The sequence below is a fragment of the Bidens hawaiensis genome, unplaced genomic scaffold (genome assembly GCF_021521415.1).
Source record: "Bidens hawaiensis isolate Kalapana, Puna unplaced genomic scaffold, B.hawaiensis_p1.1 tig00029330_1, whole genome shotgun sequence".
In the NCBI taxonomy this organism is placed as follows: Eukaryota; Viridiplantae; Streptophyta; class Magnoliopsida; order Asterales; family Asteraceae; genus Bidens; species Bidens hawaiensis.
This window is the reverse complement of record NW_027494851.1, coordinates 196,149-212,944: the sequence shown is the minus strand read 5'-3', so window position 1 is coordinate 212,944 and position 16,796 is coordinate 196,149. Positions and strand designations below refer to the sequence as shown.

The 16,796-nt window shown below is 39.2% G+C and overlaps 1 protein-coding gene across 1 annotated transcript; it reads left to right on the top strand.

Annotated features, from left to right (window-relative positions):
* The first annotated feature begins 630 nt into the window (after positions 1–630).
* On the top strand, positions 631–10,400 carry LOC143578758 (polygalacturonase 1 beta-like protein 2). The gene is made up of 3 exons (XM_077062241.1): positions 631–735; positions 836–2,332; positions 9,877–10,400. Exons 1-3 carry the CDS (start codon positions 649–651, stop codon positions 10,207–10,209), a joined length of 1,917 nt encoding a protein of 638 aa, XP_076918356.1. The 5' UTR covers positions 631–648; the 3' UTR covers positions 10,210–10,400.
* The last annotated feature ends 6,396 nt before the right edge of the window (positions 10,401–16,796 follow it).

Sequence of the window (16,796 nt, the reverse complement as noted above, 5' to 3'; positions counted from 1 at the left end):
TTTTAACGAAAATATGCTCAAATGGTGTGCTTTATTCACACATGATCCATGAGCAAGTGCGCAGAAAAAATAAAAGATAAAAGGAAAAAGAAAATATTCCACAAATATTTGGATAATCATTATTTTCAAATTAAAGCACTTTTAGAACGTTTATCTACCAGAAGTCAGAAAATGTGAAATAATATAATAAAATTAATATTATTTGTTTTTCGGATTAATATTTTAGTACTTTATTCACTCACTTTTACCTTTATATCAAAAATCTCTTTCTTTTTTGTATTTTTTTTATCACCGTATAGATTAAAAAGCTAATCAAATGCCAGCACTTACTACCTTATTTTTACCTTGATATCATAAGATAAACACAAATCTCTTTCTTTTTTATATATTTTTTACCGCAATATAGATTAAAAAGCTTACCAAATGGCAGACACTTATTACCTTAAAAATATAATGAAACAAATTTATGACATCTAAAATTGTAATACGATAATTCAAGGTTTATCAAAATTAATGAAAATTGTACGAGGGAAGTGTTTATTTATGGAAACATTTCTCGAAAATAAAAAAAATTGATTCAAAAGTTGCAACTATATAACTCCCCACCTCCAACCAAAAAAAAACATCATCCTCACTCACCCTCACAAAATGCACAAATTAAAAAACAACTTCTTCTTCTTCTTCTTCTTCTTCTTCACTCCTATCTTGATTCTCATCTTCTTCTCATCAATCAATGTAAGTTCATCCAAATTCAAATCCAATCAAAACCCACATTGCATTTACGTTCAATTTCATTACCCACTTTTCAATTTCTCAAATTTTTAATGTTTTACAGGTTCTCGTTTTCGCCGGAGTAAAAGAAGACCCGTTTACCCCAAAGGCTTCGTTAATCCGATACTGGAACAAGCAGATCTCAAATGGGTTACCGAAACCCTCGTTCTTAATCGAGAAAGCGTCACCACTCACCGTCGTACAGTCGGTGGCGTTTTCCAAACTAGCCGGAAACCAGAACGAGCTCGCCGGAAAGCTACCGGAGTTCTGTTCCGCCGCGAATCTGTTGTGTTTCCCTGACGTGGGGCCCAGTCTCGAGAAGCATTCCGGTGATGTTAACTTTAAAGAGTATGCTGAGAAGAACTTTACGAATTACGGGTCGGGTCATCTCGGAGGATTCGATTCGTTTAAAAATTATTCAAACGACGGAAATTCGGCACTTAACTCTTTCCGACGGTATTCACGTGACTCGGTGGGCCATGGGGATAAGTTTGCCACGTATGCACGGAACACTAACGTCCCTGACCAAAGTTTTAACACCTATGGGACAAAAGCTACCGGAGGTAACGGAGACTTTAACGGCTTTGCTGAAGACGTTAATGTACCGAATATGAGATTCACTTCCTATTCGGATAACGTTAACGGCCGTGAACAGACGTTTACTTCTTACTCCGTCAACGCTAACGCTGGCGATCAGAGGTTCACTAGTTACGGTAAAAACGTTAATGGCGCCGTTAACGGGTTCAAATCGTACGGAAACAATTCGAATGTTATCGGATCGTCGTTCTCCGGATACGGAGAGAACGGTAACGGCGCTAACGGTTCGTTTACTTCGTACGGAGAGAATGGCAACGTGCCGCAGAATAACTTCAAGAGTTATGACGATAACGGTAACGCCGCCGTTAATTCGTTTACTAGTTATAGAGATCAGTCGAATGTCGGTGACGATACGTTTAAATCGTATGCGAAGAGTTCGAATGGTGCGATTGAGAAGTTTAATAATTACGGCAATTTGTTTAACGAAGGTACTGATACATTCTCCGGCTACGGCGGCGGAACGGTTAATAATCAGAAGTTTGGATTTAAAGGCTACGGTGTGAATAATACGTTTAAGGATTACGCTGATAAGAAGAGAGCTTCGTTTGCTACGTATGCCGCAAGAGCAACCGCGGCGGAGATGGCGGCAATGAAGATGAAGGCGGCGAGTGGCAAACCTGTAAATAAATGGATAGAGCCGGGTAAATTCTTTAGAGAGAGTTTGTTACGGTCTGGGACGATAATGCCCATGCCTGATATTCGTGATAAGATGCCTGAAAGGTCCTTTTTGCCCCGGGTGATTTTGTCTAAATTACCCTTTTCGTCCTCTAAGATCGCGGACTTACAAAAAATATTCCACGCGGAGGATACTAACTCGAGTATGTATCGATTTATCGCGAATTCGTTAAGCGAGTGCGAGCGTAAACCAAGTGCGGGTGAGTCGAAGCGGTGTGTTGGGTCGGTTGAGGACATGATTGATTTCGCCACGTCGGTGCTGGGACGTGACGTTGTGGTTAGGACAATTGTGTAAGGCCCCGAACCCGGTAGCCCTACTTTAGCGTCGGATTTACTCATAAACACAGTTCTTACAAATCAGAGTTCATTAAAACTTTCGCGGAATATAAAAACTTTCATGAAACGTTACAACAATCCAAAACTTGCCTTAATTAAACATTCTTGTCTTTCAGAATAAACGTCAATTACATTAAAACATTTTGACTCTTCAAATGCCAGTCTCCTATTTGCCCACCATGTGCCCGCTCAAGCTAGTTGTCTCATTCTACTCACCTGCGTGCATACTAAAAGTCCTACGCTGAGTGAGTTCTAGTTAATCAGACGCCATAGAATACATACACATACATACATATCCGAAGATACATATCCATACTTAACTAGTTACCCTTCTGTTCTACATACATACTTACTACCATACATACATACATATCTACAATCACTAACCTCAGTCTACCGAGAGTACGTTCATAGTCCGCCGTCTATACCTGTACTCAAGGTCGTGAACACGTAAAAGGTCCGCAGTCCTTACCTATGTTCACCATTTATGGTACGTGCAAGGTCCGCAGTCCTTCCCTATACCATCCTACATCCACAACACGTACAAGGTCCACAGTCCTTCACTATGTTGCAACCTAAACCATAGCACGTACGAGGTCCGCAGTCCTCCCCTATGCTACCACAATACGAATACAGCACGTATAAGGTCCACAGTCCTTTCCTATGCCATCCTACATCCACAACACGTACAAGGTCCACAGTCCTTCCCTAAGTTGCAACCTAAACCATAGCACGTACGAGGTCCGCAGTCCTCCCCTATGCTACCACAATACAAATACAACACGTATAAGGTCCACAGTCCTTTCCTATGCTGATGCCTATCTATAATACGTATAAGGTCCGCAGTCCTTAACTACGTTGTCGTCTATTATCTGTAACACGTATAAGGCCCACCGTCCCTATCTACGTTTACATCTATCATCTACTTTACGTATAAGGCCCGCAGTCCTTAACTACGTTGTCGTCTATTATCTGTAACACGTATAAGGGCCACCGTCCCTATCTACGTTTACATCTATCATCTACATTACGTATAAGGCCCGCAGTCCTTAACTACGCCATCACCAGCCGAGTCTATGTCCGACAGAAGTTAGAGGGATTCGCCATCCTAACTTACTATGTCGAACGTAGAACTCACATACCATTCGTGTACCTGTATACACATACTTCACATATACAATAATTACATTATAGCATAAGAACACTCTAGGCGTTCTTTACATCATTCATTTAACAACCATACCCCTTGTCGATACGTGCAATATCCGAAGATCGTTCACGCTCCGACAAGTATTCATTTGTAATGTTCATACATCTTCGATATATAATATTCGTACCTTTATTTTTGACCTGACAGTACGCGCAATATCCGAAGATCGTTCGCGTACCGACAAGCAATCATTCATATCCATCACATATATCACATATGGCATACACTTATCACTTAGGATAAATGTATTAACAACACATCGAGTATGCACACAGCCCCGAAAACATAACAAGGAATGGGGCTAGAAACTCACCTGAACTCTGCTTCTTCCTCCGATAGTTATAAATCCCTTCTTTAACTGAGCTCGGCTGACTATATATGTTACACGTATCAATACTCGCCTGATTTAATCTGGTGGCCTAGTATTAGCTTACTTTTACTTATCGTTTTTAATTTATTTTCTAATCGAACTTGACTTTAGGCGAAGTTAAACCTTAAGCGAACTTGACTTTAGGCGAAGTTAAACCTTAGGCGAACTTAGCTTTAGGCGAAGTTAAACCTTAGGCGAACTTAGCTTTAGGCGAAGTTAAACCTTAGGCGAACTTAGCTTTAGGCGAAGTTAAACCTTAGGCGAACTTAGCTTTAGGCGAAGTTGTCATCAGGCGAACTTAGCTTTAGGCGAAGTTGTCATCAGGCGAACTTCGCTTTTAGGCGAAGTTGTCATCAGGCGAACTTAGCTTTTAGGCGAAGTTGTCATCAGGCGAACTTAGCTTTTAGGCGAAGTTGTCATCAGGCGAACTTAACTTTGCAGGCGAAGTTCATCAGGCGAACTTAGCTTGCAGGCGAAGTTGTCGGCTGCAGCTACTGTTCGTCCTTAATCATCTTCGTTTCTTAACCAAATAACTCGATTTAGGTATCCACGGAATCGTCTGACCAGTGTCTACAAACCCCAACCATCAAATCGGCCTAACATCGATGTTTAAAGGGTGCGATTTAGGCATATAGGTTACGGGTTCTTTTATCAATCGATTAACCCATCAAATCATAACCATTTTCAGTAAGTTTAGCTTTGTTGGATTCGTTTTTACCATACAAACACAGAACTATCATTTCTATACTAATCCAAACCTAAACGAACAAGTTCTCGATATAAACGTACCGTAAATGAGTCGAACTACGAACACGAGATGGTCTTGTTGCTTTGGTTCGTCACGACGATCTAGCACCAACAAGCTCGGGTCCTCGCCTTTGGATATTGGTTCGGGTTGTGTGTGTTTTGGAGTGTGTAGAGATTAGGATGCATAAATGGATGGAATGGAAATGATTGGGGTTTAAGGGGGTATTTATACTCCCTTAAGCCCATGGACCGAAGGCCCGTATTTCCTTTTGGTCCATATCTAATCCCATCTAATTATCCTACTAAGTCTTCATATTTTGCTATTATTATTATCGTTCCACTAACTCGTTTATTTCACCCGACAAAATAATATATTAAATATTACTTTAGAAATTTCGGGATGTTACAAGTCTTCCCTCCTTAAAGAGGTTTCGTCCCCGAAACCTAGCTTATTTCTTGCAAAAGGAATACCTTTGTAAAAGGAATACCTTTTTCTTTATAATCGCACACTTTATTGAATCACCTTTGCTTTCTGAGCTATCCTTCTTACTCCCGACTTTGCAGCTATCGAATGGTGGTCGTGTGTTTTAGCTATTTACGGTAGCTTGTCCATGAGACCCTCGATGTACCAAGACTCATCTCATCCTTCCAAGGCTTCGATTAGTACTTTTAACACTATTGTCTAAAACAACATTTCATCATAACATAATAATCATTCATAACCAAACTCAATATATTACACGTCACTGATAAACATAAGTTTTAAACCTTAACACAAAACAAGTTCTTAAGCAAATGTAATTTAATAAAACCATTGCATGAGCAATTATTCCTTCATCAAGTGTTCCTCTCTGCAGTTTCCCCAAGTCTTTATCCTTTCGCACCTCCCGCCCCTGATTCCTTGCAATCCCTAGCCATGTGGTCAGCTTTTCCGCATTTGAAGCACTTTGGACGATCAGGGCATTCTCGAGAGTAATGCCCACTCTTTCCACACCGATAGCACCTGTCTGTCCCAGTCCTGCATTCTCCCTGGTGCACTTGCCCACACGTCTTACATGCATCCTTGTTCCCAACCTTGGCCTTCCTCTCATCAGTTGTTGTCACCATCTCGCCAGACCGCTTAGCAGAGGTAGCCCATTTCTTCTCCTTCTTTTCCTCCACCACCACATCGTCCTCAGCCAGGTCAGCATAAACCACTTCTGCAAGTTCAACAGCAGAGTCAAAAGTAGCAGGTTTATTTGCCCTGACTAACATGCGGACTTTTTGTGGCAATCCCCTCACATAACATTTGATTCTCTTGACCTCAGTGTCAACCATATCAGGCACCAACCTAGATAGTCGGTTGAATTCAGTAGTATACTCACGATGCGTCATCATACCGGCCTTTAAATTCAGGAACTTCATCTCCGTCCTTTCAACCTCGGCATCTGCAAAAAACTTCTTCATCACCAACTCTTTCAGATCGTCCCATCTCAACGCCTTGATCTCATCCCTAGTCTTTCTCTGCTCCACACTTTCCCACCAATACATAGCTTCTTCCTCAAATGACTGAGTAGCATAACCCACAGCTTGGTCGGGACGGCATTCGCTAATGCGGATAATCTTGTCCATAGTGGTTATCCATTGGAGAGTAGCGATTGCGTCTCCCAAACCAGTCAGCTTCGGCGGGTCGCATCCTTTGAAGGACTTGTAGTTACACCCACCTCGACCTCTCTTTCCATCACCAACCTCGACAGATCCAGCTTCACTCGAGTCACCCTTCCCTCCCTCACCATCCTTCCTACCATTCTCTCCTGATCCTTCAGCAATTCTTCCAGCAGATCCTTCGGGATTCCCAGTCTTCATGGCAGTTGCCACAGCTTGGGCAATGGCAGCTAGAACAGCAGGGTCAAGTTGATGTCCTTCGTTGTTGCTCGAGTTTCCTCCAGCTGCGCCTCCTTCATCTCCGGTGTTGGAAGCTTCTTCTACCGAGGGTTGCCGGACAAGACGAGGCCTGCCACGACGTCCAGTGCGACCTCCAGTTCCAACAATTTCTCCAGCTCCAGCCATTAGTATTCTAAAAGGGAAAACACAAACATCATCACTCTAGGAATTATTTAGCACATGATTTGTAAAGTAAGTAGTTAATGACGTTGATCAAGTGTAATTAACCATTTGCGTTACTCCTCAGGTTCTACATACTTCCCTTCATGATTTCACTTGTGCTTGTTTATACTCTTAAACAGTTAATCATTTAAGATCAATTAATCCTATCCCTAACCTGCACTCATTCTTCATTTAGCAAATAAGCCAACATTAACAAACACCATTTACCATACACTTTACCTTTACTGAGCTTGCTTGAGTGACACATGCCTATCTTGAACTGGCATCTTCTTTCTTTCTCATTTTAAATCTGATTCTCTGTTCGAGTCTAAGCATGTAGGATGCTTAAATCTCTCGAACTTATGCTCTGATACCAACTTGTAAGGCCCCGAACCCGGTAGCCCTACTTTAGCGTCGGATTTACTCATAAACACAGTTCTTACAAATCAGAGTTCATTAAAACTTTCGCGGAATATAAAAACTTTCATGAAACGTTACAACAATCCAAAACTTGCCTTAATTAAACATTCTTGTCTTTCAGAATAAACGTCAATTACATTAAAACATCTTGAGTCTTCAAATGCCAGTCTCCTATTCGCCCACCATGTGCCCGCTCAAGCTAGTTGTCTCATTCTACTCACCTGCGTGCATACTAAAAGTCAGCTACGCTGAGTGAGTTCTAGTTAATCGGACGCCATAGAATACATACACATACATACATATCCGAAGATACATATCCATACTTAACTAGTTACCCTTCTGTTCTACATACATACTTACTACCATACATACATACATATCTACAATCACTAACCTCAGTCTACCGAGAGTACGTTCATAGTCCGCCGTCTATACCTGTACTCAAGGTCGTGAACACGTAAAAGGTCCGCAGTCCTTACCTATGTTCACCATTTATGGTACGTGCAAGGTCCGCAGTCCTTCCCTATACCATCCTACATCCACAACACGTACAAGGTCCACAGTCCTTCACTATGTTGCAACCTAAACCATAGCACGTACGAGGTCCGCAGTCCTCCCCTATGCTACCACAATACGAATACAGCACGTATAAGGTCCACAGTCCTTTCCTATGCCATCCTACATCCACAACACGTACAAGGTCCACAGTCCTTCCCTAAGTTGCAACCTAAACCATAGCACGTACGAGGTCCGCAGTCCTCCCCTATGCTACCACAATACAAATACAACACGTATAAGGTCCACAGTCCTTTCCTATGCTGATGCCTATCTATAATACGTATAAGGTCCGCAGTCCTTAACTACGTTGTCGTCTATTATCTGTAACACGTATAAGGCCCACCGTCCCTATCTACGTTTACATCTATCATCTACTTTACGTATAAGGCCCGCAGTCCTTAACTACGTTGTCGTCTATTATCTGTAACACGTATAAGGGCCACCGTCCCTATCTACGTTTACATCTATCATCTACATTACGTATAAGGCCCGCAGTCCTTAACTACGCCATCACCAGCCGAGTCTATGTCCGACAGAAGTTAGAGGGATTTACCATCTTAACTTACTATGTCGAACGTAGAACTCACATACCATTCGTGTACCTGTATACATATACTTCACATATACAATAATTACATTATAGCATAAGAACACTCTAGGCGTTCTTTACATCATTCATTTAACAACCATACCCCTTGTCGATACGTGCAATATCCGAAGATCGTTTATGCTCCGACAAGTATTCATTTGTAATGTTCATACATCTTCGATATATAATATTCGTACCTTTATTTTTGACCTGACAGTACGCGCAATATCCGAATATCGTTCGCGTACCGACAAGCAATCATTCATATCCATCACATATATCACATATGACATACACTTATCACTTAGGATAAATGTATTAACAACACATCGAGTATGCACACAGCCCCGAAAACATAACAAGGAATGGGGCTAGAAACTCACCTGAACTCTGCTTCTTCCTCCGATAGTTGTAAATCCCTTCTTTAACTGAGCTCGGCTGACTGTATATGTTACACGTATCAATACTCGCCTGATTTAATCTGGTGGCCTAGTATTAGCTTACTTTTACTTATCGTTTTTAATTTATTTTCTAATCGAACTTGACTTTAGGCGAAGTTAAACCTTAAGCGAACTTGACTTTAGGCGAAGTTAAACCTTAGGCGAACTTAGCTTTAGGCGAAGTTAAACCTTAGGCGAACTTAGCTTTAGGCGAAGTTAAAACTTAGGCGAACTTAGCTTTAGGCGAAGTTAAACCTTAGGCGAACTTAGCTTTAGGCGAAGTTGTCATCAGGCGAACTTAGCTTTAGGCGAAGTTGTCATCAGGCGAACTTAGCTTTTAGGCGAAGTTGTCATCAGGCGAAGTTCATCAGGCGAACTTAGCTTGCAGGCGAAGTTGTCGGCTGCAGCTACTGTTCGTCCTTAATCATCTTCGTTTCTTAACCAAATAACTCGATTTAGGTATCCACGGAATCATTTGACCAGCGCCTACAAACCCCAACCATCAAATCGGCCTAACATCGATGTTTAAAGGGTGCGATTTAGGCATATAGGTTACGGGTTCTTTTATCAATCGATTAACCCATCAAATCATAACCATTTTCAGTAAGTTTAGCTTTGTTGGATTCGTTTTTACCATACAAACACAGATCTATCATTTCTATACTAATCTAAACCTAAACGAACAAGTTCTCGATATAAACGTACCGTAAATGAGTCGAACTACGAACACGAGCTGGTCTTGTTGCTTTGGTTCGTCACGACGATCTAGCACCAACAAGCTCGGGTCCTCGCCTTTGGATCTTGGTTCGGGTTGTGTGTGTTTTGGAGTGTGTAGAGATTAGGATGGATAAATGGATGGAATGGAAAGGATTGGGGTTTAAGGGGGTATTTATACTCCCTTAAGCCCATGGACCGAAGGCCCATATTTCCTTTTGGTCCATATCTAATTCCATCTAATTATCCTACTAAGTCTTCATATTTTGCTATTATTATTATCGTTCCACTAACTCGTTTATTTCACCCGACAAAATAATATATTAAATATTACTTTAGAAATTTCGGGATGTTACAAATTGAGAACACGAACAGGTCAGGCAAGAGTGTTAAAGTTGGGCCGATTAAAAAAATTAACGGCGGTAAAATTACAAAGTCGGTTTCGTGTCATCAGAGTTTGTTTCCTTATTTGCTTTACTATTGCCACTCGGTTCCTAAGGTTCGGGTTTATGAAGCGGATCTACTTGACCCGAATACCGGTTCGAAGATTAACCATGGGGTTGCGATATGTCACATTGACACGTCGGCTTGGAGCCCGACCCATGGAGCTTTTCTCTCGCTCGGTTCGGGCCCCGGGATGATTGAAGTTTGCCATTGGATCTTTGAGAATGATATGACTTGGGCCGTTGCTGATTAAAAAGCTTGTTGGGCTTAAAGCTTAAAACCCTGTTTGGGCTGAGTCGGGTGCTAAAGTGAACCGCTTGTTCGAAACAGTAGAAATCTGGATTCTATTCGCTTATATCATTTTCATTTTTTTTTGTTTTAATATTGTAATGACTGGTTTGTTTTTTTAAGTTAAGAAATTCGAATCAAAATCATTAAAATAACATAAATGTCTCCCTTCAATTTTTGAATTTTATGTGCAATAAAAGAGTGTTTTAGAAACCTCCATGAGACTCTCTTAATACTGTGACCATGAGATTCAGTATCAGGTAATGGACATAAACATGACATGAATGAAACATTTGGTTTTGACCGAACCAGGTAAAACTGGTGGAAAGCCGCGGAACTAGTAAACTGTTGAAGGCGTCGATTTAACTACAATTCTCTACGACAATAGCGTCGGTTAAACCGGCAATTCTCATAAAAAATTGATGTATTATTAGGTGTGGTTAACTATAATTCTATTTCTATAAATCTGGTTTAAAGACAATGTTGGTTAGAAGATTTATGGTCAAAACTTAGTTGTGTATGTATGCAAAAGGTGGACTTTATATCAATAATAAATATTAGTAACTACGATTGAGATATAATTATTTAAATGACATCTTGTGAATGTACAGAAAAAAAATATAATAATAAAGTTTTGGTGAAAACTATATCCATCCGACTATTGTAGCAACTAGCAAGAAGTATATGTTTGTCGTCTTGTAATTTGATAATTGATTTTTGTTCGCTATATAATTTTATTATTTTTCCTGTAACTTAAATTGACCCCTTACCAAAACCTAAATCACTCCTCATCATTATAACTGTTATTTTATTAGACTAGACTAAAAAGAAACCTATCTATTTGTGTATTTACTAACTGTTAATAATATATCTAGTCATAGTTATTAGAAAACTTCTCTGTTCTATGATGTTCCCAGTTTTAGACTGTGAATTTAAAGTTTTGAGGTTAAAACATCTCTTTCAATATACTGAGGCAACATTTTGGAGAAATAAATGACGGTATTTGTTAACCAAACAAAGGCTGACACGTGTAAAGATTCTGACACACCAGACGAGATTTTTAAAAATCTCGTCTGTTCCGACCCTTTTTTTAACTTAATTAACTTTTCAAAAAACCATCTCTCCATACGGTTTTTTTATGTTTCTCGTCTGTTCCGTTCATATTAATTTTTTCTTGAGATTTGAGCTTTTTTAATTTTGTCTTGGTAAACGCATTTTGATTGAATTTCGTCTTCCAAGTTCATATTCCAAAGTTTCTTATCTTGTAAGTTCAAATCCTCTTTTATTCTCCTATCTATATCTTCATCTTCTTATATCTATAACCATCTATAATCCATCAATCTCATAACCACACTTTAGCGAAATGAAGTATAAGAGAGAAGATCGAGTAGAGGTTGCGGATTTGGGTCCCGGGTTTTTGGGATCGTACTATGGCGGTAACATAATTTCCACGTTTGGAGATGAATATTATCAAATTATATAAAACTAATTGAAAGCTAACTAGAACTTGAAGATAAAAAGGAATAACATGAAGAGATGAAGATGAATCAAATACTTGAAGAAGTTGATAATTAAAAATGATAGTTTAATTAGGAAAGCGGGGTCTACCTAAAAATAATTAAAAATACCGTCGGATTAGACGGAATAATAAAATACATGGTCGGTCAAGACGGAATACGAAAAATCCTATCGGTCCAGACGATATTTAAACTTTTATAACCACCAAATAAGAAACTTTGGAATATGAACTTGGAAGACGAAATTCAATCCAAATGCGTCTACCAAGACGAAATTAAAAAAGCTCAAATCTCAATAAAAAATTAATATGTACGGAACATACGAGAAACATAAAAAAACCGTCTAGAGAGGGGTTTTTTAAAAAGTTAATTAAGTTAAAAAAAGGGTCGGAACAGACGAGATTTTTAAAAATCTCGTCTGGTGTGTCAGAAACTTTACACGTGTCAGCTTTTGTTTGGTTAACAAATACCGTCGTTTATTTCTTCAAGATGTCGCCTCAGTACATATTTTTTGGATTGTTTTGGGAATCTTAAATTAAATAGGATCTTTTTTTTCTCTCTTCAATTTAGGGTCAGAAATTTTCCCTACAATTAATGATGATTATAAAACACTAATAATGACATTAGTATTAAAGTTTGGAATTGGATCCCCTTTCTAGAAGATACCCATCATTAAAAAGTAATAATACAAATAATGAGAACATTATTATATATTTTTTAATTACACATATCCAACATACAAATAAGTAACATGCTTTGTGGTTGGTATTAGCCTAGTGAGTAGTGACATAGAAAGTAGGTTAAACATCTAAAGGTTATGGGTTAGATCCATGGAGTACAAAGACGTCTGTCTTAGAAAAACATATTAAATAATGGGAAAATTCTCAAAATAGACCATTTATATAATGAGGTTCCAAGTTTATCCCCCCAAATTCAAGTTTTCAATTTTATCCCTTTGGTATCTCGTCGCCGGCGACATGTTAGCGAACACCGACGATGTGTTAACATAACATGGGGTTAATGCGTTTATGTTGCTAACATAGGGTAGCAGCGATGCGTTATCAACTAACGCATCGCTGCTACCCTACGTTAGCAACATAAAGCAACGTCGCTACCCTACGTTAGCAACATAACGCATCGTCGACACAGATTCCGGCCACGTGTCGTTATCCTATTTGTTTCAGTAATGCATCGTCGGTGTTCGCCATCATGTCGTCGGCGACGAGATACCAAAGGGACAAAGTTGGAAACTTGAATTAGTGGAGATAATCTTGAAAATACAATTTCTAAATGGGCTATTATGGGAATTTTCCCAATTGTTTCAAACCCGAAAAACTAAATTGAAACTGTGTCGTGATATGATGTTTACGATATGAGTCTTGGAATTAATAAAAAATATATATAGCCATATATCTACTTATATTTGATACTCATTTGGATCCGGCCTAATGTCCAGAACTTTTATTTTTAATTACATGGTTTGTAAATCAAACTTCGTACATATATATTTTTTTATAAATGTGGGTTATAAATAAGTCAATACTATCAAAGTATTAATTAAGATGTTTTCAATTCGTGTAGTCGGTTTTATATGAAAGCCATGTGTAAATTATTAGAATTTAAAATATGTTTTAATTAAAATAATAAGTATCGTTTAAACAGATGTGGACTATTAAGTTCCACTGGTCCTAAAGCGATAAAGCATAATTGAGGCCCATATGTGGGCTTTGAGGAAACGTTGTGCTGGGCTGTTAACTGTATTGATGTTTAATATGGAATTTCTTTGGGCTTCATTCCTAGTTATAAAAACAGAGATTTGTTATTGGGCTTCAAGAGTACACGGGAATGGACATTCTTATGGGCTAGAAGGCTTAAGAAAGAAATGGAACTTTTGGATGTATGGACTGATTTCAGTACGTTATGATACTAGTTTCTTTTAGAGTTTTGTCATTGTATTTAGAGGCGGAAAAAAACCCGGTTGCGGACCCAAGCTAGTGTATCCAATCCGTGGGTGCGTACCACGTTTTAATTTCTCAGAAAAAATTGTACTTAGACCCAGAACCAAACCGGTTACACCTCTATCCGGACCCAACCTGGCCAAAACCCGATAAAACACCGACCATATCCGGAACTGGTTCCTACTCGACCCGATCTAGTTCCTGACTTTGTTGACTATACATGGACGGGTGCTTGGAAAAACCCGGCTTACCTCTAAATGTAGTTCTTATTCATATATGTCAGTATTTCTGATAGTATAAATAATAGTCAATATGCCGTTGTAGGTGTTGGAAGCTTAATAATTACTTAGGGACATGTCTCAAGAAGAATCGTTAAGTTCTCTTTCTTTTTTCTTGTACTTCCTTTATAAAATTATAAAACGTTTAGCCATTATTTTGTCCCCTTTACCAAGATAATAAAGGAGGTAAAATGTCTAAAAGTTATCCTTTTTGTGGTAAAAGAGTGTGAAAACTCGACCCAAAGATCCGAGCAGTAATTGATAATATTAGTTTGACGCTGAATGGAATTAATGTATCTAGCGTAATCAAGCACCGGATAATTTAACGGCAGAAAATAAAACAAGAGTGACACGGGGATTTACGTGGAAAACCCAAATCGGGAAAAAACAACGGGTGGCGGAAGCCGAGAAACAATCCACTATAATTTGCAGTGTTTACAGAGTTTGGAGAAATAAAAAATACATAGAGATGATAGAGAAATATTGTATATCTAGCACATATGCATTTGAGAGTGTTTTTGTTTTCTGGTACATCTTCCGGTGGAGCTTCACTTCCAATTTATAAGAAAAACGGAAGGTGAGAACATGTCCTTATTTTCTTGCCAGCCATTTGAAAATTGCATGGAAAATTTCTTCTCCTAACATTTTGTCAGACTTTTATTTACCCCATGCAGAAATTATGCATCCACAATATTTGACTTCACATTTTGAAAGGCACATATTTCTACACTTTTAGCCATTATTTTCGTTTTTGTCGATACTTATTGTTTAGTGTTAACAAAGTAACCTTAAACAAGGTAATGGTGATATTCTAAGGGATTCACCTAGAGAGGTATGCGCTTTTAAGGGCTTCGGGATACCTTGTAAGTTTCATGATTCGAAGTAAAATATATAAGCATTGTGGAAATCGGTAACCCTAAGTTGCAACTTTAGTTCTTTCTTTTCTAAAAATAATCTAATTGCAAAGCCAATATGTAGAACTTCGAATCACACTTGATGAACCAAATTATAGTAGAATAATTTGGAAAATACTTAATACTCTTGATTTTTATTTCGATCTTGTGAAATATACAACCAAAACCAAATCAAAAGATTTAGTTGTGCGAAAACCAAAAATCAAACAATTGATTATGCGTTCAGTTCGATTTTATCAGTTAATTTTATTACGATTTGATTAAATGGTTATTTGCTCATCATTGCATGTTTTTTTTGTTGTATTTTAATCCAAATCTCTCAAAAGATTAGTTTCTTATATATTTACATTAGGATTTAGGATGTTTTATAATTTGTGAAAGTATAAAGATATTTTTTGACATGGTCAGGTTAACATAAATTTAGAAATGTAACTAGTCGACGACAAGTATATGTCCAATATAGAAACAACTTCTTTTGTATGATTTTAAACTTACTCAATTGGGACATTGGTGGCTGACCTGTGAAAATATTTCAGTAATCCCCAAAAAACCGAAAAATAATGACACCTGTAAAAAAAACTGGACCCACCTTGACCACGTGTAACATCCATGTAATAAGTTCAAAAACTAATCAAAAGAACTACCACTTGTACATTACGAATATAAATCTGTACCTCAACTTTTAGAACCCTGAAATGCAAGGGTGTGCTGTATGCCTCTTTATAGCTTCGAAAGGACTCTTATGCCCCTCCAATTCATCTAACAATTAACTGTTACTTTGTTCAATTAAACGCCAAATACCAAAACGATCGTCAAAAGCCCTTGCTGATCGTCAACGATAACGGTTACGGTTACGGTAACGGGAACGGTAACTCCGTCGCCGGAGACGAGTTACACAATCCGACGGCGACGATAACTTTGATTCTGAAGTCGTGGCTCAACGGCCACTGGTTACGTTACGTGCTTCTATTTATATGTTCTCCGTTACTAATCCCTATCGTTTGCGTGATTTCGCCGTTCCTTTGCGCCGCCGAGGTCTGTTTCTGCCTCTGCCGCCGTCGCCGGTGCCGGTTGAAGTCGGATCCTCCGCAGCCGCCGCCGCCGCCGCCTCCGCCACCGCCGCGTCATCGGAACGATGTGAATCCGAAGGTGAGTTTGTTAGATAGGTATCTGGATGATCAGTTAGAGCTTGCGCTTGAGATTTTAGATGAATGTGGCGGTGATTTAGGTTATTGTTATGATTATATGGATGATTTTGATTGTAATCTGAAGAAACACTAAGTGACCCGGTACAGATTATAGATAATCTGGGGGTTAAGTAATGTTTCCCACGGATGAGGTCTAGCTGAGAAGGCTGTTCTTCAGGAGACCTGCAAAACAAACACCGTAAGCTCGTCACTGAGAAGGGGGGAGTTCCTCCTTGTGACCACCCTCCGGCGTGAGAATCAGACTAGATTGCTCTGAATATAAGTGTATATTAAGAGATTGCTAGATAACTGGATAGCAGATGATCTTACCATTCCAAGATATTGGAGTATTTATAGCCGAAGGTAGGTTTCCAAGAAGGTACAGCCGGCTGAATAGTATTCCTGTTCAACCAACAGTGGACTATGCACAGGCCATACTGGTTGGTGGGTAGGTTACGGCCAACAGTAACAAAGTCGGCTGCACTATTCCACCAACTGTAGATTATGCACGTCCCACTTACTGTGGATTGTACGCAGGCCATGCTGGTTGGTGAATAGGTTACGGCCAACAGTAACACTATTCCACCAACTGTAGGCCGCGCATGCTCCTCAGTAAGGGTTGGTGAGTAGGCAGCGGCTAATAGTGACAAACAGTACTAGAGGGTGCTCCTCCTCGCCCTGTTGTCGATGAGCTGTCA

Excerpts from the sequence above, each read along its gene's own strand:
- LOC143578758 (XM_077062241.1), top strand. The coding sequence starts at position 649 with ATGCACAAATTAAAAAACAACTTCTTCTTCTTCTTCTTCTTCTTCTTC. Across the intron at positions 736-835 it reads TCTTCTTCTCATCAATCAAT|GTTCTCGTTTTCGCCGGAGT; the intron begins GTAAGTTCATCC and ends AATGTTTTACAG. Across the intron at positions 2,333-9,876 it reads ACGTTGTGGTTAGGACAATT|AACACGAACAGGTCAGGCAA; the intron begins GTGTAAGGCCCC and ends TTACAAATTGAG.